This window comes from Mobula birostris, chromosome 1, assembly GCF_030028105.1.
Source record: "Mobula birostris isolate sMobBir1 chromosome 1, sMobBir1.hap1, whole genome shotgun sequence".
NCBI lineage: Eukaryota > Metazoa > Chordata > Chondrichthyes > Myliobatiformes > Myliobatidae > Mobula > Mobula birostris.
In genome coordinates this window covers 190,789,710-190,816,779 of record NC_092370.1, presented here as the reverse complement: position 1 = coordinate 190,816,779, position 27,070 = coordinate 190,789,710, and the positions used below count along the sequence as shown (strand labels likewise).

General features: G+C 40.5%; 1 protein-coding gene across 3 annotated transcripts in view; it reads left to right on the top strand.

Annotated features, from left to right (window-relative positions):
* prorp (protein only RNase P catalytic subunit) overlaps nucleotides 1-27,070 on the top strand; it is an 83,019-nt gene that overhangs the window by 33,681 nt on the left and 22,268 nt on the right. For all 3 annotated transcript variants that reach the window (XM_072267687.1, XM_072267681.1, XM_072267672.1), the window contains one exon: nucleotides 22,747-22,895. In XM_072267687.1, coding sequence (XP_072123788.1) covers nucleotides 22,747-22,895 — 149 coding nt within the window. The remainder of the gene's footprint in view (nucleotides 1-22,746; nucleotides 22,896-27,070) is intronic.

Sequence of the window (27,070 nt, the reverse complement as noted above, 5' to 3'; positions counted from 1 at the left end):
GCAACTCCATGCCTTGAATGCTTGAAACCGCAGTGAGTAGAACAGTTTTGAGTTGTCTTGCTGCTTATTTCTTGCCAAATATCAGTGACGAAAATCACTGGTTTTTAAACATAAACATGTGGAACTGATGCTATTTTAAAAGCTATTCGCTGTAAGCACGGTTTAGTGTCCCGTAGCCACTCAAGTGCATGCAACTGTTTGGCAACAGTTTCCTGCCCCAATTAACAAGCATAGTGTCCCAAAAAAGTGAAGGGTGTCCTGACCTTTTTCTCAGTTAATTCCTGCTCTTTAAGAGTTGTTCCAAATGAGCAGCTGCCCCGATTAACCAATGGCCCAATTAACCAGAATCCACTGTACGTGATTAGCTAAGGTGATGTTCAGTTGTCTTAGCCATGACTGATTTCTTTATTAATTTAGTTTAGTGTATTGTCAAATCATTGTTGTTTTATACCATTGAAATGTGTCACATGTACTTTGGAATAGCCTTTATTAGCACATTTAGAATGAGTCACGTTACTTGCTTGGTAATACCCTACCTTTTGAACTTAAAGTGCGTAATAGACAGCAAGAAAGCACAGGATGATTCACTGTTTTATCAGGGCTTAGGAATCTTGATTTAGAAAATCCAGAGAGGAAAAAAATTTGGGTGTGTAGTCCATATCTTGTGACAAAACTAATTTATACACACTGCTTAAAATAACTTGTGTTGAAAAAACCGTTATTACACAATTAACTTAAATTTATCATGTGCTTCAGAATTGATTAATATTAAGAGCTCTATGCATTGTTGACATCTTCAGTGCTTTTATTCTGGTGTTTAAATTTTGGCAGTCAGGTTTTTATCTATTCATAGCATTGAACTTTAATAAGAATCACATATAGTAACAACAATTCTCTGTTACTTTAAATCTAGTTATGGTCCTCCTTGATCTCCATGCAATTTTTGCCAGCATCATTGATTGCCTTGTCTTACATTTCAATTGTGCATCTTAATGGAACTGCATTTGCACAGATTAACTTGCATTGAGTGTCTAAATTAGAAGGAGACATATCAGATTTTAACTAATCTGTGAGTGTCCACATAAGTCTTCTCCCGTTCTTGTTCACCAAACACATCAGGAATATCTTTCTGTTTCATTCCTCTATCTATCAATCTTTGCCTTTCATCAATATTATTTACCTCTACCATTACTATGAACATCAATTCCACTTGATTTAGAGGTTCCATGTAAGAGCGAATTTCATTTTCTTAGAATTCTTTGAATAAAGAAAACTCTTCAATATTCCCTGGCAGATTTGTTAGTGACTTTCTCACATTGAAGTTTTAACTTCAAAATAGAAACAATTTCTCCAGCCTTGGATCCAACAGCATTGTGGCACAATGTACATACAATATAAGCTCACTGGATAGTGTTTGGAAAAAAAATACTGGAAAAAAAATACTGGAAATATAAATAGGGCAGCATCTGTGGAGGGCGAACAAGAGTGTCAGGTCAGAACCCTTTCTTCTGTTACTGATTTGCATTTTTAAACTGTTTTTCTCTTTATGATGCTTTTTTTAAATAACACCATACAAACCATTCCATTCACTTCAGCAGCCAAGAGGAAAGCACACAACTGTCTGTACCACATTTGTTGATTCCTCTACTCTTTCTGTTGTTAGATAATTTGCCTTAAGATTCCATTTTTGATTGCATTTTATTTTCTGGACGGTATGCATTGCAACAAAGTGTGTTGGAGAAAAATAAAGTAAATATTTAGGCTAGGGTATCCAAACAGGCAAACAGGTGCTGGTGGGTGCTTGAATATTACTGGAACTGGAAGATTTGAGTGAGCGGAGCAGCGCGTACTATGTCAAACTCTCTTGACCTGTGCTTTGCAGATGATGAAATGCCCTTGGGATTTTCCACCATATGAGAACTAAGGCTTTGACCTGCCACAGTAGCTGGCAGGTTGAGTTTTTACTATCATGGACAGTATTGGCTTTCTCACAAATCTGTCTGAATTTATCCTTCTCCATTGTCACAGAGAGGCCAAACTCTGTTTGGAAGAACCAACATTTCATATTCCACTTGGGTCGCTTACAACCTTTTGCCTCAATGGATGCTGCTTGATCTGCTGAGTTCTGCATTTTTTAATGAGTTTAGTGCTGGGACATTTCCCTGAAGATCTCTTGCAGCACTATTCTGAGACTGGTATGATTGACCTGCAGCATCCAGAACCTCCACCTTTTTTTGCAGGGTAGAATTCCAGTCATTAGGTGTTTCCCCTCAATGTTCATTCACTTTAATCCCAGTATGGCCCCTTGATGCAGACTCTACTAAATACTGCCTTTGTCAAGGTCAGTCATTGTTGTCTCCATTTCTGAAATTAGCTCTTTTGGTCTGTGTTTGGACTAAGGTTACAATGAGGCTTGGATTCAATTAGTCCTGGAAAACTCAAACTGGGGACCAATAAGCAAGTTGTTAGTGAGTACGAGGGGTAATTGATAAGTTCGTGACCTGAGGTAGAAGGAGTTAATTTTAGAAAACCTAGCACATTTATTTTTCCTACATTTACACACTTAGTCCAGCGGTCGTGGAGCATACGGATCCCTTCTTTGTAGAAGTTGGCGTCTTGGACCTCCAGAAGTGGTCCACAGCAGGGGTGATTGATAAGTTCGTGGCCTACGGTATAAGGGAATGAGTTATTAACTTCAAACTTTCTGCATTTTTCACTCAAAGAGTGAAACTGCATGTGCATGTAACAAGAGCTGTATAAATCATCTCCTTCTACCTTAGGCCATGAACTTATCAATCACCGCTGCTACAAAGAAGGGATCTGTATGCTCCACGGCTGCTAGACTAAGTGTGTACATGTTGGAGGGGACTATGTTGAAAAATAAATGTGCTAGGTTTTCTAAAATTGATTCCTGCTACCTTAGGCCACAAACTTATCAATCACCCCCCGTAAATGCTATTTTGTAGCATTGTTGCCAATAATTGTTAACATTTTATTAATAAGTGAGCTAATGTGTAGTAACCAACTGGATTGGAATTGTCCTGAATATTGTGAACAGGACATACCTTGGTATTTTTCCACTGTTTAAAGATACACCAGTGGAATAGCTTGACTAAAGGCACAGCTAACTTTGGGGCATAGCTCTTAAGAACTGCAGCCAGAATGTTGTCTGGTCCCATAAGCTTTGCTGCATCCAATGTTCCACTTTCAGTTTTAATAGCGTGTGAAGCAATTGGGTTTGCCGAAGGCTGGCTAGGTGAGGATCTTGGGAAGAACCCATGTTGGAGCATCCACAGAGCACATCTAGCTGAACACGATTGTAAATGCTTCCACCTTGCTTTATGCACTCACATTATGGCCTAAGCTGATTAATTACCTGGTGCCATTGTAGACAGGAGTTGTAATATGATCTGCTGTTCATGGGAGTGCTTAGTTTATTATATTCTGGTCTGCTTTTGTTCCTTACAATTCACGTAGTCCCAGATTGGAACTTGGATAATTTGAGGCTTTTTGTAACACAGCCTGATACAGTGCATGCTCTTCTGCACCTCACACTAACCAGGATTAACTTCTTGGCCTGATTGCAATGATAGTGAGGGAAATGTCAGGCCAAGGAATTACAGCTCAATGTAGGATATAAATTTGCTGGTCCATAGCATTTCATGAATTCTCACTTTTGAGCTGTCAGATCTGTTTTGAATCAGATTATGCATTCAGAATGCAGAAAGAAATGTGAAGATCACAAAGTATTTGAACATGATAATAATTTTAAATCGAAGCTGATAAGGGACCTGATCTAGTTAATCCTAATAGCACTATTATAGTGATACATGTTACAATGGGGATGTCATCACTCTTAAGCCCAAGGACATTTGGTGTCATCTAGCCTTTGCTGCCCGATCTTAACCTACATCTAGTCAAATTCACATATCAATAATAAGGTTACTGTTATATTGTTCCCCAGCATCTCCAATTTAAGATTCCATCATGCTCAAGTCATTTTGTGATCCTAAATGTTCTCCTCTGCATAGCTTTCCATCCTTGCCCACACCCAGGAACTCAGCACTTTTCCAACCCTTTGACTTCTTGTATCGCTTCCTAGAGATATGGAAGAATTTAAACTTCTCCATGGGGGGCATCAAGAACACCTGTATATGTTTTCCATCGTGCATTCTGAAAATAATTCCTGATATCTGGAAAACATAATCATTCCTGGCCCCTCCATACCCAGCACATTCTGTCCCAGGCTGGAAGCCATGTCATTTTCATCTTTTCTTTTTCTGAGGCACTGAATTCAAGACTTCAGTCTGATTATCTGGTTTTCATACACAGGTTAATTACTTAGTGCCTTGTGCTTTACTCGGGTAATAGTAACTAGTCAGTAATTCACACCATTTTATAGAAAACAGCAGGACCAATCTTTTAAGTTAGTAAAATAATGAGATTGACAGACCTGCTTTCAGTTGTAATTATCTGAAGAATTTATAAACTTGATGTTTTTTATTCACCAGGAATCAATGACAATGATGGTTGAAATCCCCGAAAGACTCTTTTTTCAAATTTTCATGTATGGATGTTTAGAATGCATTTAACTCTGTTTATTTGATTGCATCACCATTCATGCAAGGTTTGTATTGCTTGACTGGTATTTCCATTCTTTTAGTGATTAAAGGATACTGAATTAGGTGTTGGTTTCCACACTTATGACTTCCAGAGGTGGGTGTATAAAAATACATTGTAAAGATTGCATTATAGAAATTAAGAGTGAACCAAAAGCAGTTGGTGTAATGGCAATTGTGCCAATTAAATAATCTCTATTGTTAATGCATTATTCTCAAGAGATTGTTGTTCCTTCTCTTTGTAACATTCACACACACTGCACTACATATCTGTAATATCAGGCAGTAAAATTTAGTGAAATTTAATGCTTCATCCTTATATAACTATATAACAATTACAGCATGGAAGCAGGCCATCTCGGCCCTTCTAGTCTGTGCCGAACACTTACTCTCACCTAGTCCCATCTACCTGCACTCAGCCCATAACCCTCCATTCTTTTCCTGTCCATATACCTATCCAATTTTTTTTTAATGACATAGAACCTGCCTCTACCACTTCTGCTGGAAGCTCGTTCCACACAGCTACCACTCTCTGAGTAAAGAAGTTCCCCCTCGTGTTACCCCTAAACTTTTGCCCCTTAACTCTCAACTCATGTCCTCTTGTTTGAATCTCCCCCACTCTCAATAGAAAAAGCCTATCCACGTCTACTCTATCTATCCCCCTCATAATTTTAAACACCTCTATCAAGTCCCCCCTCAATCTTCTACGCTCCAAAGAATAAAGACCTAACTTGTTCAACCTTTCTCTGTAACTTAGGTGCTGAAACCCAGGTAACATTCTAGTAAATCTCCTTCCTGCTCTCTCTATTTTGTTGACATCTTTCCTATAATTCGGTGACCAGAACTGTACACAATACTCCAAATTTGGCCTCACCAATGCCTTGTACAATTTTAACATTACATCCCAACTCCTATACTCAATGCTCTGATTTATAAAGGTCAGCATACCAAAAGCTTTCTTCACCACCCTATCCACATGAGATTCCACCTTCAGGAAACTATGCACCATTATTCCTAGTGCATTGTTCTACTGTTCTACTGCATTCCTCAATGCCCTACCATTTACCATATATGTCCTATTTTGATTAGTCCTACCAAAATGTAGCACCTCACACTTGTCAGCATTAAACTCCATCTGCCATCTTTCAGCCCACTCTTCTAACTGGCCTAAATCTCTCTGCAAGCTTTGAAAACCTACTTCATTATCCACAATGCCACCTATCTTAGTATCATCTGCATACTTACTAATCCAATTTACCACCCCGTCATCCAGATCATTAATGTATATGACAAACAACATTGGACCCAGTACAGATCCCTGAGGCACACCACTAGTCACCGGCCTCCAACCTGACAAACAGTTATCCACCACTACTCTCTGGCATCTCCCATCCAGTCACTGTTGAATCCATATTTACTACTTCAATATTAATACCTAATGATTGAACCTTCCTAACTAACCTTGCTTGTGGAACCTTGTCAAAGGCCTTACTGAAGTCCATATAGACAACATCCACTGCTTTACCCTTGGCAACTTTCCTAGTAACCTCTTCAAAAAATTCAATAAGATTTGTCAAACATGGCCTTCCACACACAAATCCATGTTGACTGTTCCTAATCAGACCCTGTCTATCCAGATAATTATATATACCATCTCTAAGATTATTTTCCATTAATTTACCCACCACTGACATCAAACTTACAGGCTGATAATTGCTAGGTTTACTCTTAGAAGCCTTTTTAAACAATGGAACTACATGAGCAATACGCCAATCCTCCGGCACCATCCCTGTTTCTAATAATATTTGAAATAGTTCTTAATATTTCTAATATTAGGAATGTTATATTCTTTAATATTAAGGAATATTTGAAATATTTCTTAATCTTGACAAAGACATTAGGATTACATTGTCTTGTAAGTTTAAAGCTAAAACATAATTTTGGAGATGATATTCTCATCACTGATAAGAAAATTGACAAACAGTAATGTGCAATCTGCAAAAAAGAAGACAAACTGTAAAGAAAACGATTGCTGAGATCAAAGGGTCTTTGTAACTGAGTCTGTAGATCCTAGAATTGGTTCTGAGTAGTGGTGAAGAAGTTATCCACACCACTTAAAGTGCTTGATGGCTGTAGGGTAATAACTCTTCCTGAACCTGGTTGTGTGGTACCTAAAAGGCTTCTGCACCTCCTAGAAGAGCATTCGTGAGGTCTTTGATGATGGATGCTGCATTCTTGTGGCAATTCTGTGTAAATGTACTCCCATGGTGCAAAAAGAAAAGAGAAATATTAAGCAGTTTCTTAATTTTTTAAGATGAATAAGTTGCCATACCTAGATAAAATATATCTTGGGATATTAAAAGAAGGAACTTTAACTTCACTAGTGGCAAACAATTGGAATTCATTCTAAGGACAGGATCAATCTTTCATTTAGAAAGTTGCAGTTTAATCAGATACAGTTGGCAATAATTTATTAAAAGAACAGCATGTCTGACTAATATATGAATCCGGCTAAGGAGTTAACATTGGGCAAAAAGAGTCTAGCATTTAATGTAATTTGGATGCATTTAAACAAGGCTCTTGTAAAGCATTCATGTGGAATGTGTTAAAGAACGTTGTGACCTGGTGTCATGGCAACAACCTTTCCCTCAATGTCAGCAAAACAAAAGCAGTAGTTGTTGACTTCAGGAAGGAGGGCAGTGGATGTACTCCTGTTTACGTCAATGGTGCAGAAGTTGAGAGGATTGAGGGCTTTAAGTTCGTAAGTGTGAATATCAGCCATAATTTGAATAGTTTGTCCTGGTCCAACCACATTGGCACTATGGCAAAGAAAGCTCACCAGTGCCTCTACTTCCTCAGGAAGCTAAAGAAATTTGTCCTTTCCTTATTGACCCTCACTACTTTTTATCAGTGCACCATAAAAAGCATCCTGTCTGGATGCATCATAGCTCTGCTAATGACCACAAGGAACTTCAGACTTGTGGATACAGCTGAACACATTGCAGAAACCAGCTTCGCCTCCATGGACTCTGTCTATACTTTTTGCTGTCTCAGTAAAGCAGCCAGTATAATCAGAGATTTTAATCAATCCAGATGTTCTCTCTTCTCCCCGTCCCATTGGGCAGAAGATACGAAAACTTCAAAGCACATACCAGCAGATTCAATGTCAGCTTCTATCCTATTGAACAGTTCCCTAGACTGATAAAAGAAACACTTGACTTTATAATCTACTTCGCTATGTCTTTGCACCTGCATTAGACTTTCTGTGTAATACTTTATTCTGCACTCTTATGTTCTACCTTCGACTACCACAGCACTGTTAAAATGAATTGATGTGAATGGGCGGTATGCAGGACAAGTTTTTCATTGTACTTTATGACAATAATCTACCAATTTACATGGCTGGTGACCATTTTAGTGCAAGCATATCGGATCCAAGGGAGAATTTTAAATTATATCCAAAATTAGATCAGTGGCAAGAAACAAAGGATAATGATGGTTTGGTATTGTATTTGTGACTGGAAGGCTCTTCCTTGTCCTGAGAACTGCAACACAGCACATGATCCCTTATATATTTATGATAATCACTTGTATGTACAGCAAGTAATAAACTACAGTTTGCAGATGATACAAAAATTGACCACATCCCCCAACACAGTCCAAAATATAACCAGGAATAATACTGTAACTGGAAAATAAGAGAATAGCAATGATGATTAACTTTTTTTTAAGCATATCCTCTGTATACTAAAAACTTGGCATTGGGTTACTTAATACAGGTGCATCCCCCCTTTTAAGAATTTTGTGATTGAATTAATTGGACCCCCATTTGACCGACTCTGTAGTTTTAAAGGATCTGCATACCTCACAGATCTGTCTCAACTAGGCATGGGCCAAAATCATAATGCTCCAGTTCAATTTGAGGTCTCAAAAACTGCAGTAATCAGTTAAAGCTTTGAAATGTTTTTCATTTCTTTGTTTCATTATATATTATATATTCATCAATATTTGAGTTACTGGCTGTCTTGTCAAAGTTTTGCGTCATTGGAATTTTTGGAAAGTGTTGATGACATTAAGTCATATCAATTTTTGTAAAATATTTGAGTCTCCAGAATGCAAAATATCAGCATCTTCAGCTTTGACCAGTTTTTAAAGCAAGTATTAGCATGCAATAAAAGTAGTCCAACACAGGAACTAAAGATTAGCACAGGAGGTTTATTTATCACCCACACAGGATCTTTCAAAGTCTAGGGGAATTTTTTTGCTGATGTACTTTTTTCCATTGAATTATTTTACCATGTTTAAAAATTTTATTAAATCAAACATGGATTTTGTTAATTGTATATTTAATGCCTCTAAAGGAAAGATGTTACATGTTTGGGAAGAAGGGTTGCTCTTTTAGGTTTACTGAAGATTAGTGAAACGAACTGTGCTGTGTACTGTAGAAACGTACTCCACAGAAAGCGGCCGTTCAGCTCAACAAGTCTATTCATCTGTCTCGCTTAATCCCACTTTCCAGTTTTTGCCTCATAGCCTTGTAGGTTAGAGCATATCAAGTGTTTGTTTATGCTCTTTTTTTTAAAAAGAGGTTAGCAATAATAGCACTGGCCCTTCCTACAGCATGTGCTCTCGTACAGAAAAATGGCACTGTCCTCAAACTGATAACATTTGTTGTTGAATTTCTTTAGTTTTCATTTTAAATTGCACCAGTTTCATTGTTACCTTGTGCTGACTGAAATATTGATAGCTTCCCACACCTTTAATCAGGGGCTTTCACTATCTAGAATGACAAAGATAAAAAGTCCAAGTTTATGAGAAGGACAAACAACTTTAAATGTGTGGGATGGTGTTAAGAGCAAAATGTAGATTTTTTAATGCTATATGTTTCAATTTTGGTTTTCATTTTAAAAAGAGATGTTTAATCAGCCACTTAAGTTGTAGATGTTTTAATTTGCCATATAAATGAAAAATTTAAAACTGCAGATGATGGAAATCTGAAAGAAAAACAAAATGTGCTGGTAGCTCCCAGCAGATTATAAACTTGAAATCTTAATTCTTTTTCCAGAGATGCTGCATGATGTGTTTTTTTGAAAAAAAATCCACCATTTTCTGTTTTTGTCTTTTTACGTACAAACTCCAATTTTATGATAACTGCAGGAAGAATTTTTTTGTCTTGCATCATGTTGGTTGTATATAATGTTTCATCATGTGCACTTCCTAACGTTTTGAGATCATTATGAGCAAATCGTGAGATATTAACCCATAAGTGGGTTCCATTGCATTTTATACATTGTGGTAAAATGCTACCATTCTAATCAAGGAAATGGCCACATGTGGACAATAATATGGTGGGGTGGTGGAGAGTGCTATGGAGGAAGAGGGTGGTGCTTAGAATGAATGAAAAAGCCTTTGCCTAGCTACAAATGTTAGTGAGTTGACCCGTAAGCTTGCTTAATTTGATTATGGATTAAAATAGATAAAGAAAAGTGCAGTAGAACAGAAGGATCTAGGAATAATGGTGCATAGTTCCCTGAAGGTGGAAACTCATGTGGATAGGGTGGTGAAGAAAGTTTTTGGTATGCTGGCCTTTATAAATCAGAGCATTGAGTATAGGAGTTGGGATGTAATGTTGAAATTGTACAAGGCATTGGTAAGGCCAAATTTGGAGTATTGTGTACAGTTCTGGTCACCGAATTATAGGAAAGATGTCAACAAAATTGAGAGAGTACAGAGAGGATTTACTAGACTGTTACCTGGGTTTCATCTCCTAAGTTACAGAGAAAGGTTGAACAAGTTAGGTCTTTATTCTTTGGAGCGTAGAAGGTTAAGGGGAGACTTGATAGAGGTATTTAAAATTATGAGGGGGATAGATAGAATTAACGTGGATAGGCTTTTTCCATTGAGAGTAGGGGAGATTCAAACAAGAGGACATGAGTTGAGAGTTAAGGGGCAAAAGTTTAGTGGTAACATGAGGGGGAACTTCTTTACTCAGAGAGTGGTAGTTGTGTGGAACGAGCTTCCAGCAGAAGTGGTTGAGGCAGGTTCGATGTTGTCATTTAAAGTTAAATTGGATAGGTATGTCAGGAAAGGAATGGAGGGTTATGGGCTGAGTGCAGGTCGGTGGGACTAGAAGAGAGTAAGCGTTCGGCATGGACTAGAAGGGCCAAGATGGCCTGTTTCCATGCTGTAATTGTTATATGGTTATATAAAATTGCATTTAGGTTATATTCAGGCCATGCCAATGTGTGGTAAAGTCAATGAATTACTTCTGAAGTGTCGTCCTTCTTATAAATTGCTTAGAACAAACCCCTACCATAAGCCATGTGATGGTGGTCAAATAATTTGATTATTTGAAATGTTGGTTGGAGAATATTAAAGTAAGGAAATTAATTGAAATAATTGACTAAGGACAATTCTCCTTATTTTCTTCAAAATTGTTTCATACAATCTTTTGCATCCACCTGACACAATACATGGGATTACAATCTAATGTTTCACCAGAAAGACTACACTTCCAACAGCAAATGTTGAGCACTTGTTAAGATTTTTCCCAAAAGTTAGCTTTAGCTAAGTAGAATTGATGTTTGTGAAAAGTGATAGAAATGGCTTATGTCCACATTCTAGAAATCTGATACTGGAAATGTTATGTTTCTTGGTTTAGAGTTTTATAATGTAAAAAGCTTAGTCCTTAGAGTTTCTGATATTCAACTGTTTATCATTAGCTGTTGTATTTAAGTTGGCAGCATGCAGCATTTTTCTTCAAAATTGTGTAAGTACATATAAAATAATATCAATCAAAAAGAAAAGTCAACACGTCTTAGTATTCAAAAGTTCAAAGTTTACAGTAAATTTATTATCAAGATACTTATATCACCCTATACAACCCTGAGATTCATTTTCTTGCGGGCATACTCAATTCCAGATAGAATAATAACCATAATAGAATCAATGAAAGACTGCACCAACTTTGTCATTCAACCACTGTGCAAAAGATAACAAACTGCAAATACAAAAAGAAAGAAAGAATAACAATAAATGTATAAGCAATAAATACTGAGAACATGAGATGAACAGTCCTTCAAAGTGAGTCCATAGGTTGTGGCAAGTGAAGTTATCCCCTTTGGTTCAAGAGCCTGATGGTTCGGTGTAGTAACTGTTCCTGAACCTGATGGTGTGAATCTAGAGACTCCTTTACCTTCCTGATGGCGACAGCAAGAAGAGAACACGTGTAGAGGTGCTCAATATTTCTGACCCTCTCCATCTGTCATCCTCTGATGAGGATTGGCTCGTGGACCTCTGATTTCCTTCCTGAAGTTAATAACTAGCTCCTTGATCTTGACGGCATTGAGAGAGAGGTTCTTGTTGTGGCACCACTCAATCAGATTTTCAATCTCCCTCCAATATGCTGATTTGGCCAATGACGATGATGATGTCAGCAAACTTAAATATGGCATTGGAGCTGCACTTAGTATAAATGAGTAGAGCAGGGGCTAATCTCACAGCCTTGTGATGCGCCTGTGCTGATAGTGATTGTGGAGGAGACATTGTTGCCAATTTGAACTGATTGGGGTCTACAGCTGAGGAAATCTGGGTTCCAGTTGCTCAAGGAGGTATTGAGGCCTCGGTCTAGGAGCTTATTGATTAGTTTTGTGGAGATGATAGTATTGAATGCAGAGTTGTCATTAACGAAGAGCATCCGGATGTTGACCTGTTGTGACGTAGTCAAAACTGGAGCGGATCCAAGTCATTTCTCAGGCTGGAGTTGACAGATTCATCCCCAGCCTCTCAAAGCATATCATTGCAGTGGATGTAAGTGCTACTAGACGATAGTCATTAAAACAGGTTACCACGTTCTTCTTGGGCACCAGTAGGCACAAGTGAAGTCTGCTTGAAGCAAGTGGGTACCTCAGACTGCTGAAGCGAGAAATTAAAGATCTCAGTGAACACTCTAGCCAGTTGATCGGCACATGTCTTTAATACTTGGCCACATACCCTGTCTGGGCCCTGTGCTTTTCATGGGTTCACCCTCCTGAAGGCTGCTCACACATCGGTCAGGGAGATTGAAGGAGCTGTGGGAGTTCATGATGGTTCCACCATGTTTTGACAGTCAAAGCGAGCATGGAAGGCATTGAGCTTTAACTGGAAGCGAAGCCCTGTTGCCCATGTCACCTGATTTGACTTTTTAAGACATGATGGCATTTAAACCTTGCCACATCTGTCGAGCATCCTTTATTGAATCAAGTTTAGTCCGACCACTACATTCATAGGGAGTGTTCATTTCCATTTGCTATAGAATCATAGGTAGTGGTTTTTGGGTTATTCCCTTGCCCTTTATCTATAATGTTGAATTTCCTTATTCTTTTCAAGCCAAATCTGATCCATTTTTCATTCAGTGGAAGGTGATCAGAAAATGGCAGAATCAGTACTGGTAGGACCTATGCTGGTGGTTGGTGAGTGGTGGACAGGTCAGCTGCATTGCAGAGGCCCTAGTGACAACATGGTCAAAATCCAACTGTATCCATATCGTTGTTGCATGAAGGAAGTCATTGGAGAAAAGTACTGGTAGGTATGAAGCAGCCTCTTTATTCAACAAAATACAATGCAGCATCAAACAGAGATGCTTTTGTTGGGAACATCTACCTATGCCCAGCACTACACACATTTTATATGCTAAAGATCAAAAAATTCAGGACAATTCAAACAAATCCATTTTTACAATGCTCTCTTGAACTATACATGTAACCATTTAAAATGTCTGGATCTTCCCACCATCACACCCAAAACAAGTGCTAATACCTGTCGCATCTGTGCAGCGGAATGTTGATTGGACTCATGCATATGCAGACATTCAGCTAAGTGCATGTTTCCTGTTCTGTCTGGTCAGTGATTCAAGGCTTTTAGGAACCGATTGTTCAGAGCCGCACTAAAATCAAATCCACAATCCATATTCAGATCTAAAGGCCGAGGTTATCCACTAAGTGTGCTAAACCCAAAAATCGCTCTAACAGTCCCGCCTCATGGACCTCCTGGACAAAAATAAATTTGTACCAGGAAATGTTGACCTTAAGGAGGACCTATTTAAATAGGCCAGCAGAAATGCCCTGCCTCGGAATCCCTCCCCCCCATTATTTTGTATGCATCTGTATCTACATCTACCCTATCATCCCTAATTGCTACGTACAAGATACTAAACAAAGAGATTGTTCCAGAAATTTGAAGAATGGTCTTCAGAAATACAGCTTTGTTCGTAAGTCTGTTGCCTCCTTCCCTGCTGGCCGATTGCAGCTTAATCACATTCCTTGTCTGTACCCCTTCATTCTCTGGTAGCTAAAACTCTCTCTTCCAGGGACAGCAGCAAGGTAAGTGCATCAGGCTCACAGGCCCTCTCATCAATGGAAGGGGTTGGGGTGGTCTCTATCCGAATGACTGCAAGGGCCTCTCCCCAGTGGCACCCCCTTCCAAAATGTCCAGTCAATCACTGGCCTGTCTGCGGAAAGGACCCAGCTCATTTGTATTCACTCCCCATTCAGGCTGGGGGTGATTGCCTTCAGATGCCATGTGCAATCTTCCTCTGTCTGCCTTGCCATCAGTTGTGAAACCTGATGTCTCTGATGTAACCTAAATCCCACCCCATCTATTTTCCCCAATATCTTTTCTATGTTAATCAACGAATCATCTACTTCCAGCAACCAGCCTTCATTACATGGGTTTCTGTCACGCTGTTGGTGTCTTCTGCCTTTGCATTTTGCTGTGGGTGTGTTTCCATCAACTGTGGTCAGGCCTGGTGTGGCTGGCTAATGTTCATCTCCTAGCTTCTCTGAAATTACATGGTTACTGGGTACATTTGATCCCCCACTCTGTCTTTGGGGCCAACAAGAAGGTGAGTCATACAGTTTAATCTGAGTTCAGAGTCTCCACTGGCTGCCTCACTGAGTCTACGCACAGACACAGGTGTCACTTGTTAAAAGTACCATCTGTGATCCTATCCATCTGGGGGCAAACCCTACCCTTTCTGGCAGCACCCTCACCATGGGTGACTATCCCCTTTCCTTCTGGCTCTCCCTGATCAGCAATGTGCTGCTGTTTTGCTCGGTCCTTCAACACTCTTAAGTTGTTTACAAAGGTCTTTCACATACTGTGTTATTCTATCCCTGTAAGCCCCAGGCTCCCCACAGCCTGTAATTACCCCATAATGGAGTCACATTGCTCACCCCATCAATAGGGGCCGCGACTTACTGTGCAGTTTGGGGATTGCTCGCTATCTTATCAGGATTCCTGGTAATACATCAACCCATGTCTTTCCTGTCTCGGCTATAGCTTTGCCTAAGGCATTCTTGATTGTTCGGTTCATCCTTTCTACCATTCCTGAATTCTGAGGGTGGTAGGGTACTTGGAACTGTTGTTGAACCCCTAACAGTTGGCACATTTCCTTCATCACTTTCCCTGTGACGTGCTCCTGATCCGAGTCCACCTGGACTGGAGTTTGCCACCTTGGGAGGATTTTCTGGTCTCGAATCCGTGCACTTATTTCAAAAAGGCAACAATTATACCAGTGGCTAAGAAGAATAATGTGAGCTGCCTTTATGATTATTGCCCGGTAGCACTCACATCTACAATGATGAAATGCTTTGAGAGGTTGGTTATGACTATACTGAACTCCAACCTCAGCAAGGACCTGGACCCATTGCAATTTGCCTATCACCACAATAGGTCAACAGCAGATGCAATCTCAGTGGCTCTCCACACGGCTTTAGACCACCTGGATGACACAAGCACCTATGTCACGATGCTGGTTCACCGACTATAGCTCAGCACATAATACCATCATTCCCACAATCCTGACTGAGAAGTTGCAGAACCTGGGCCTCTGTACCTCCCTCTGTAACTGGATCCTCAACTTTCTAACTGGAAGACCACAATCTGTGCGGATTGGTGATAACATCTCCTCCTTGCTGACATTCAACACTGGTGCACTTCAGGGGTGTGTGCTTAGCCCAGTGCTGTACTCTCTCTATACCCATGATTGTGTGGCTAGGCATAGCTCATATATGGTATGATCTATAAATTTGCTGATGATACAGCCACTGTTGGTAGAATCTCAGATGGTGATGAGAGGGCGTACAGGAGTGAGATATACCAACTAGTGGAGAGGTGTCACAGCAACAACCTTGCACTCAATGTCATTAAGACAAAGGAGCTGATTGTGGACTTCAGGAAGTGTAAGACGAAGGAACACATACCAATCCTTATAAAGGGATCAGAAGTGGAGAGAGTGAGCCGTTTCAAGTTCCTGGGGGACAAGATCTCCGAGGACCTAACCTGGTCCCAACATATCGATGCAGTTATAAAGAAGACAAGACAGCGACTTTACTTCATTCGGAGTTTGTAGAGATTTGGTATGTCAACAAATACACTCAAAACTTCTATAGATGTAGCGTGGAGAGCATTCTGACAGGCTGCATCACTGTCTGGTATGGGGGGGAGGGGGCTACTGCACAGGACCGAAAGAAGCTGCAGAGTGTTGTAAATTTAGTCGGCTCCATCTTGATTAGCAGCCTACAAAGTACCCAGGACATTTTTAAGGAGCAAGAGGATAAGACGTGAGAGAATAGGACCAATCAAGTGTGGCAGTGGAATAGTGTGTATGGAACCAGAGGAGGTAGTGGAGATACTTAATGAATACTTTGCTTCAGTATTCACTACGGAAAAGGACCTTGGCGATTGAAGGGATGACTTACAGCGGACTGAAAAGCTTGAGCGTATAGACAATAAGAAAGAGGATGTGCTGGAGTTTTGGAAAGCATCAAGTTGGATAAGTCACTGGGACCGGATGAAATATACCCTAGGCTATAGTGGGAGGTGAGGGAGAAGATTGCTGAGCCTTTGGCAATGATCTTTGCATCATCAATGGGGACGGGAGAAATTCCGGAGGATTGAAGGGTTGCTGACGTTGTCCCTTATTCAAGAAGTTGAGGATGCCATAGTCTACCTGCTGAACCATGTCTACGCCCACCTGGACAAGCCAGCGAGCACTGTGAGGGTCATGTTTTTTGACTTCTCCGGTGCGTTCAACACCATCCGCCCTGCTCTGCTGGGGGAGAAGGTGACAGCGATGCAGGTGGATGCTTCCCTGGTGTCATGGATTCTTGATTACCTGTCTGGCAGACCACAGTACGTGTGCTTGCAACACTGTGTGTCCGACAGAGTGATCAGCAGCACTGGGGCCCCACAGGGGACTGTCTTGTCTCCCTTTCTCTTCATCATTTACACCTCGGACTTCAACTACTGCACATAGTCTTGTCATCTTCAGAAGTTTTCTGATGACCCTGCCATTGTTGGATGCATCAGCAAGGGGGATGAGGCTTGAGTACAGGGTTACGGTAGGAAACTTTGTCACATGGCATGAGCAGAATTATCTGCAGCTTAATGTGAAAAAGACTAAGGAGCTGGTGGTAGACCTGAGGAGAGCGAAGGTACCGGTGACCCGTTTCCATCCAGGGGTCAGTGTGGACACGGTGGAGGATTACAAATACCTGGGGATACGAATTGACAATTAACTGGACTGGTCAAAGAACACTGAGGCTGTCTACAAGAAGGGTCAGAGCCATCTCTATTTCCTGAGGAGACTGAGGTCCTTTAACATCTGCCGGACCATGCTGAGGATGTTCTACGAGTTTGTGGTGGCCAGTGCTATCATGTTTGCTGTTATGTGCTGGGGCAGTAGGCTGAGGGTTGCAGACACCAACGGAATCAACAAACTCATTCAGAAGGCCAGTGATGTTGTGGGGATGGAACTGGACTCTCTGACGGTGGTGTCTGAAAAGAGGATGCTGTCCAAGTTGCATGCCATCTTGGACAATGTATCCCATCCACTACATAATGTACTGGGTGGGCACAGGAGTACATTCAGCCAGAGACTCATTCCACCGAGATGCAACACAGAGTGTCACAGGAAGTCATTCCTGCCTGTGGCCATCAAATTTTACAGCTCCTCCCTTGGAGGATCAGACACCCTGAGCCAATAGGCTGGTCCTGGACTTATTTCCTGGCATAATTTACATATTACTGTTTAACTATTTATGGTTTTATTACTATTTATTATTTATGGTGCAACTGTAACGAAAACCAATTTCCCCCGGGATTAATAAAGTATGACTATGACTACTAAGAAAGGGAGTAGAGATAGCCCAGGAAATTGTAAACCAGTGAGTCATACTTCAGTGGTTGGTAAGTTGATGGAGAAGATCCTGAGAGACAGGATTTATGAACATTTGCAGAGGTATAATATGATTAGGAATAGTCAGCATAGCTTTGTCAAAGGCAGGTCGTGCCTTACGAGCTTGATTGAGTTTTTTGAGGATGTGACGAAACACATTAATGAAGGTAGAGCAGTATATGTAGTATATGTGGATTTCAGCAAGGCATTTGATAAGGTACCCCATGCACAGCTTATTGAGAAAGTAAGGAGGCATGGGATCCAGGGGGACATTGCTTTGTGGATCCAAAATTGGCTTGCCCACAGAAGGCAAAGTGTGGTTGTAGATAGGTCATATTCTACAATGGAGGTCGGTGACCAGTGGTGTGCCTCAGGGATCTGTTCTGGGACCCCTACTCTTCGTGATTTTTATAAATGACCTGGATGAGCAAGTGGAGGGATGTGTTAGTAAACTTGCTGATGACACAAAGGTTGGGGATGTTATGGATAGTGTGGAGAGCTGTCAGAGGTTACAGCAGGACATCGATAGCATGCAAAACTGGGCTGACGAGTAGCAGATGGAGTTCAACCCAGATAAGTGTGAGGTGGTTCATTTTGGTAGGTCAAATATGATGGCGGAATATAGTATTAATGGTAAGACTCTTGGCAGTGTGGAAGATCAGAGGAATCTTGGGGTCCGAGTCCATAGGACATTCAAAGCTGCTGCACAGATTGGCTGTGTGGTTAAGAAGGCATATGGTGTATTGGCCTTCATCAACTGTAGGATTGAGTTCAAGAGCCAAGAGGTAACGTTACAGCTATATAGGAACCTGGTCAGACCCCACTTGGAGCACTGTGCTCAGTTCTGGTCACCTCACTGCAGGAAGGATGTAGAAACTATAAAAAGGGTGCAGAGGAGACTTACAAGGATGTCGCCTGGATTGGGGAGCATGCCTTATGAGAATAGGTTGAGTGAACTTGGCCTTTTCTCCTTGGAGCGGTGGAGGATGAGAGGTGACCTGATAGAGGTGTATAAGATGATGGGAGGCATTGATCGTGTGGATAGTCAGAGGCTTTTTCTCAGGGCTGAAATAGCTAATGTGAGAGGGCACAGTTTTAAAGTGCTTGGAAGTAGATACAAAGGAGATGTCAGAGGTAAGTTTTCTACACAGAGAGTGGTGAGTGCGTGGAATGGGCTACCGGCGATGGTGGTGGAGGCAGATACAATAGGAGCACTTGGATAGGTACATGGAGCTTAGAAAAATAGAAAGCTAGGGGTGACCCTAGGTAATTTCTAAAGTAAGTACATGTTTGGCACAGCATTGTGGGCCAAAGGGCCTGTATTGTGCTGTAGGTTTTCTATGTTTCGATGAGCGTTGTCTCAGAAAGGCAGTGTCCATTATTAAGGACCTCCAGCACCCAGGGAATGAATGCCCTTTTACTCACTGTTACCATCAGGTAGGAGGTATAGAAGCCTGAAGGCGCACACTCAGCGATTCAGGAACAGCTTCTTCCCCTCTACCATCCAATTCCTAAATGGACATTGAACCTGTGAACACTACCTCACTTTTTTAATATATATTATTTGTTTTTTGCATGATTTTTAATGTATTCAATATATATGTTGTATATACATACTGTACTGTAATTGATTTACATATTTTTTATTTCTTTTTCCCCTTCTATATTATGTATTGCATTTAACTGCTGTTGCTAAGTTAACAAATTTCATGTCACATGCCGGTGATAATAAACCTGATTCTGATTCTGACCTCTTCATATAATTTTTCTAAATTGTAGTAGTTTCTTCCTGCACACTTGCAATTTCAATTGCCTCTTGTCCCTCTGCTGCCTTCTTCACACTGATGTCTGCCCACTCATTTCCTCTCTGCTCCTTACACTGCCCTCTCTGGTGAGCTTTTACTTTAATTACTGCCACCTCTGCTGACAGACTCACTGCTTCAAGCAGTTGTTGTATTAAGTGCCTGTGCTGAATACCTGCACCTGTTGAGGTTACAAATTCCCGTCGTGCCTATGCCATCAGATAATCATTCACCACCCCGAGGGCATTCCGGCTGTCTGTCTGTGTGTATATATACTTGTCTGCCTTTACTGTAGCTCAGTGCTTCTATCAGGGCTACCAGTTCTACTACCTGAGGTGAGCAACCCCCGGCAGTGCTCCTGAAGATAATTCTTCACCTGTTTCCTTTACTACGACTCACCCCATCTGTGGCTTCCTGCCTAGGTACCCCTGAGACCCATCTTTAAAAACTTCCTCTGCTTCCCCTTCCAGAGGTGTTTCCTTCACACTGATATCATCTTCCTGCTCTATTTCCATTTGGCACTCGTGAGCCTCCCCCTGTTAGGATGGTGCTTGCAGGATTCATTCCAGTGTCCCTAACTATCGTGACTGACTTGTCTTTGGGGATGAGAACCAGCTCCCAAAGCTGCCCTCTGCTGTTGGTGGCTGCTCTCAGCCTCCCTGTATTCAGGAGCTCTACAATGGTATGGGCTGTGTGTAGTATGACTTGTTCCATCATTACGACTCACACTGCCCACACGGTGCAGTCTAAAGCTGCTACACAGCGGGGAAGTCCTGCTGCAATGGGTGTCTGTTTCATTGCCTTCTTGTGTCCTCATCGTTCTGCACCACTACTGCGTTATAATGCCCTCCCTCATTGCTGCTGTATAGGTGAAAGGGGTGAGCCACATCTGGTATCCTAGTGCAAATGCAGAAACTAGGGCTTCCTTGATATCTGTAAAAGCCTTTAGCACCCCCCCCCCCCCCCCCCACAATTACCTTATGTGCATCTGCACATCTCAAAGCAGGGCAGGATTGTGCAGCTGTACTGTGTAGTGTCACATGAGTTCCTGTCTCTAACTTCTTGGGGAAGAGCAATTTCCAAGCTTGTACTTTGGTTCTCTGGAGAGTGCAGGGCATGGAGAAAGAGAAGATAATATGCTTTTACAAAGTGAAGAGGATATGAAATGAAAATTGCCAAGTTGCAAACTTTGAAATGGGAATATGAAAAGGAGAGATTGAAGAGGCAGAAATGTCTCCTCTCTCAGTCTCTGTTGTATTTGTTTTTGTGATTGTGTGTCTAGGAGTCATTGGAACAGATCTTATTTTGCTCCAGAAATTGCTACCTACTTGCACAACACCACACTGTTTGCCAAAAGCCCATTTCCATTAGAAACCCAGCAATGAATGCAGCATTGGGTTGTCTTAACACAGGCAGCCATTTGTATTCACAGAGCCCTTTTGAGCACCAGAAAGGCCCATCTGCCCAGTTCCATAGACTTTCAACACTGTCATTGTGATCAAGATCATTGAAGCTTTGTGAATGTCTTTGACAATAACGAGCATTCTGCAAAAATCAGCTATATTAAAGTTTAAAGTATATAGGTAAATAATAATGGTATCTTTAAATTTAAAACTACATCAATATACTAACTTAAAAAAAAAACACTAAAACAAAATAAGTACTGAAAATATTACTCCAAACACTAGTGTCAGGGACTGCCATACTTGTACCAGATTTAACCTGGCACAGATTCAGGGAGCTTTTCAGCTCAAGAGCTAGAATGCCTGTGGAAGATTTTGCAACCCTGTTATATTCCTTGAAGAGTTCATCAGAGAAGCACAGGGCAGGCAGAAGATATCACTGCCAATTTAGACTGAATCCAGTTCTGGAAACTTGGACTCCAAGAATGTTCCTGGCGTTAGTGTCATGACTTGCCCATGTGCCCATAAATATCCTGCCACTATAAACTTTTGTGTATTTTTAAGATCAAGTTAGTGATGGAAAGAGGAGAAATTATCATGTCAAAAGCACAGTCATGCTACAATCCAGCATTTGGAGTTAGTATCAAAGCATATCATTCTGAAGTTGGAACATTTGGTTACATACTCCTTTTAACTTCAGTCAAGGACCAAGCAATTCTAGATTTCAAAATAACAATGAAAAATAAGGGGTCTCATTCTTTTTAATCATATTTGATTATTTGCCAACACTTACCTGAAATCCCTGTTGCCATAGTGACAACCCCATTGATTTACCCTGTAGATTAGAGTAGAAAAGGTAAATTAAGCTCACTTTTTTCATATTTTATAAATTCTCCTCAGGTGACTGCAGGGTTCTATTCATATAAATTGTTCATAAGCCAGTAAGTTCACAGGTTAGAATTGCAGCTCCAGATTAAGTTCACATCCCCCCCCCCCCCCCACACACACACACAGCAGGAGATGCTTGCAGCCCCACAGCAGCCAACAGATCTATTCTACTGGTCTCCCAAACAAACGTACAGGCTGTACTTCAGACAGGTGTAGGGGAAACCTGTACTTTATTGCAATATTTTAATTTATCAGAGTCTGAATGTCTTTTAAGTTCACTTAGTTTCTATTTATTTAAATCAATCTTGTATGTAAAACTCTTCCAATATTTAGCAGATTTTGATGGAAGGTGAGTCTCCATCTCCCCGCTTGCCTCCTATCAGGACATATTGTGCCTTTCAAGATCCTACAAAGTGTTTCACTGCCAATGAACTACCTATCCTTGGAGTCATTGAAAAATTTGGAAATATAGTGGTCTTCTGCAAGAGACAGTTACAAAATAATATATCTTATATTTATTTGGATTATTTCCTTTTTTCACAAGCAGGGATTTTCCCAAAAATATACGAAGGATTTTTGTAAAGATTTAATAGGAAGAAGAGTGTGAACTGATCTTACTAGCAGTAAAGGAGCTTGACGTTCATTACTCTGCAGCCTTTGTTAGTTTTGTAATGCCGATTGTCATGTTTCGACAGTATCCCTATTATAATTAATTGTTTAGCAAAAGACAACTTAAATATACATTTGTATGCAAATATAGAATGTTTACATTAAATATGAAGCTTTAACTTTATTAATTTGCAATGTTTTTCAAACAGCTCCTTGACGTAGTTTCTCATCTTGCCCGACAAAACTTGCGTATCCTTGTCCTTGGGCGCAGGCACATGTTGAAAGGAACGCGGAGCTGGGACAAGGGCCATATGGCTGCCATACAGAAATATGCTGACTGCTTCTTTACCTCAAATATGTAAGTTAAATTTTAAAGTAATAAGTAAAAAGGAAAATTTCAGAAAAAGCTATCACCCCATCTTAGCATAAAGAATTGAATAATTTCCAATACCACAGTTAAAAGAAAGGTAAAGAAGGGTTGTTGGATTAATCATGCCTGTCTAATCAAGAAAACATGGTGGAGTGGGGCTATGTTTTCAGCTTTTCAGACAGCTGGTACAGGGCAATGAGCCAAATGATTTTGTTCTTGTAAGTATAGTTTTGAAGTAATTATAAGACTATAAGACCATAAGATATAGGAGCAGAATTAGGCCATTTGGCCCATTGAGTCTGCTGTACCATTTCATTATGTCTGATCCAATTTTCTTCTCAGCCCCAATCTCCTGTCCGCTCCCCATAGTCCTGACCAATTAAGAAACTATCAATCTCTGCCTGAAATATACATAAAGACTTGGCCTCTGCTGCTACCTTCCACTGAATTCCACAGAATCTTCACTGTCTGGCTGAAGAGAATCCCCCTCATCTCCATCTAAAAGGATGTCCCTCTATTCTGAGGCCGTGTCCTCTGGTCTTAGACTCTCCCACCACAGGAAACATCCTCTCTACATCCAATCTATCAAGGTCTTTCACCATTTGATAGGTTTTGTTTTTTTGTAATTTATTTTTTATTGAATTTCATCATCAAACAAACATTTCCATAAGAAGTATTTCAGATACTGTACATATATATCATATAATCATATTTGTCACAAATCTCCACATAACTTTTATCTGAGGTATACACTTATAGAAAGGAGAGGAAAGAAAGATCAATCAAAAGAAGAAAACTATGTACAGAGTAGGAAGTGATCTTTTTTTTTTACAACATATTCATTGACTTGTGAGAATAAAATCAGGCTTATGAGGTGTTATGTAGTTAAACCATTTTTTCCAGTATGAATAAAATTGTTCCAACTTATGATCAACAGATGCTGTTATCTTCTCCATTTTGTAAATGTCCATTGTAATTTCCATCTATACATTTAAAGTTGGGCTCTCCTGTGATAACCATTTCCTGATCTTTTTACCAGCCACCAGCAGTACATTCATTAAATATTTATCTCTTTTCAACCATTCTTGAGGTATATACCCAAAATATAGGGTCTTACTCTCTAAGGGTATTTCACATTTAAAGATGTCTTGTAGGGCATTATGTATCCCACTCCAATAGTTTTTGCTAACGGGGCATTCCCAGAAAATGTCATAATGGTTTGCATTTTGATTTCCACAATTTCTCCAGCAAACAGGGGGGTTACTATCATAATGGGATTTCTGAGAGGGTGTAATAAAATATCTTGTCAAGTTTTTCCACCTGAACTCCCTCCATTTCTGTGAACTGGTACACTTCCATTGATACTCCATATTATTGTCCAGTCTTCCTCAGATATTATTATTATTTGATAGGTTTCAATGAGGTCACCCCTCTTTCTTCTGAATTCTGGTGAATACAGGCCTAGAGCCACCAGACACACCTCATATGACAAGCCCTTCTATCTGGAATCATTTTCATGAACTTCCTTTGAACTCTCTCCAGTTTCAGCACATCCTTTCTACAATAAGGGGCCCAAACCTGCTCAAAATACTCTGAGAAAGGCCTCACCAGTGCTTTCTAAAGTTTCAACATTACATCCTTGCTTTTATATTCTAGTCCTCTTGAAATGAATGTTAACATTGCATTTGCCTTCCTCACCGCAGATTAACCTGCAAATTAACCTTTAAGGGATCCTGCACAAGGACTCCCAAATCCTTTTGTTTCTCGGTTTTTTGTATCTTCACTCCATTTAGAACAGGGGTCCCCAACCCTTTTTGCACCGTGGACCGGTTTAATATTGACAATATTCTTGCGGATCGGCTGACGGCGGGTGGGGGGTGTTCAAGTTCAACAGTGCGTGATAGGGAATGAGGAAAGGTGCAGCTGACTCAAATCATATCGTTTCCTCGACAGTGGTTGGGGACTACTGATTTAGAAAATAGTCAACCCTTTCATTTCTTTTGCCAAAGTGCATGGCCATACACTTTCTGACACTGGATACCATCTGCCATTCTTTGCCCATTCCCCTAATTTAGCTAAGTCCATCTGTAGCCTCTCTACTTCCTCAAAACTACCTGCCCTCCACCTATCTTCATATCGTCTGCAAACTTTGCAACAAAACCATCAATCCCTTCATCCAAATCATTGACATAAAACGTAAAAAGAATCAGTCCCAACACAGACCCCTGTGCAACACCTCCAGTCACTGGCAGCCAGTCAGAAAAGGCTCTCTTTATTCCCATTCTTTGTCTCCTGCCAACTAGTCATTGCTTTATCCATGCCAGCATCTTTCCTATAATACCATGGGTTCATAGTCATAGTCATACTTTATTAATCCCAGGGGAAATTGGTTTTCGTTACAGTTGCTCCATAAATAATAAATAGTAATAGAACCATAAATAGTTAAATAGTAATATGTAAATTATGCCAGTAAGTTATGAAATAAGTCCAGGACCAGTCTATCGGCTCAGGGTGTCTGACCCTCCAAGGGAGGAGTTGTAAAGTTTGATGGCCACAGGCAGGAATGACTTCCTATGACGCTCAGTGCTGCATCTCGGTGGATTGAGTCTCTGGCTGAATGTACTCCTGTGCCCGCCCAGTACATTATGTAGTGGATGGGAGACATTGTCCAAGATGGCATGCAACTTAGACAGCATCCTCTTTTCAGACACCACCGTGCGAGAGTCCAGTTCCACCCCCACAACATCACTGGCCTTACGAATGAGTTTGTTGATTCTGTTGGTGTCTGCCGCCCTCAGCCTGCTGCCCCAGCACACAACAGCAAACATGATAGCACTGGCCACCACAGACTCATAGAACATCCTCAGCATCGTCCGGCAGATGTTAAAGGACCTCGGTCTCCTCAGGAAATAGAGACGGCTCTGACCCTTCTTGTAGACAGCCTCAGTGTTCTTTGACCAGTCCAGCTTATTGTCAATTCATATCCTCAGGTATTTGTAATCCTCCACCATAGCTTGTTAAGTAGCCTCATGTGTGAAAATCCAAATACACAGCATCAACCAATTCTCCTTTGTCTATCCTGTTTATTATTTCTTCAAAGAATTCCAGGGAAGATTTTCCCTTGAGGAAACCATGGAATTACAGCCTATTTTATCATGTGCCTCCAAGGATCCTGAGACCTCATCCTTAATAATCGACTCCAACATCTTCCCAGCCACTAAGGTCAGACTAACTGGCCTACAGTTTCCTTTCTTCTGCCTCTCTCCCTTCTTGAAGAGTGGAGTGACATTTGCAATTTTCCAGTCTTCTATAACCATTCCAGAATCTAGTTATTCTTGAAAGATCATTACTAATGCTTCCATAATCTCTTCAGCCACCTCTTTCAGAATTCTGTGGTATACACAATCTGGTCCAGGTGACTTATCTACCTTCAGACCTTTCAGCTTCCTAAGAGCCTTATGTCTAATTAATCTAACTTCACACACTTCATGCTCCTTGACATCTGGAGCTTCCACCATACTGTTAGTGTCTTCCACGGTGAAGACTGATGCAAAATACTTATTCAGTTCATCTGCTATTTCGTTGTCCCCCATTACTACCTCTCCAGCATAGTTTTCCAGAAGCCCAATATCCATTTTTACTTCTCTTTTACACTTTATTTATCTGAAGAAACTTTTGATGTCCTCTTTAATATTATTGACTAGCTTACTTTAGTGTTCCACCTTTACCTTCTTTTTAGTTGACTTCTGTTGGTTTTTAAAACCTTCCCAATCCTCTAACTTCCCACTAATTTTTGCTCTATTTTGTGCCCTATCTTTGGCTTTTATGTTGGCTTTGACTTCTCTTGTTAACCATGGTTGTGTCATCTTTCCTTTAGAATACTTCATATATATATATCATGTGCCTTCTGAATTGCTTCCAGAAATTCCAGCCGTTGCTGTTCTGCTGTTATCCCTGCCAGTGTTCTTTTCTAATCAATTGTAGTATATTTATGTTTTTCAAAATTGAGTCCTTTCCATGACTTCTTAATTGTTAACTTTTGGGAATCCTGCCTCAAGTTCCTATTATCAACTTCATTTCTTATAACTACTAGTTCATTTTGTTAAGTTAATATACTGAATAATTTTAAACCATTAATGTATTCTAATAGTATCATTAAGAAA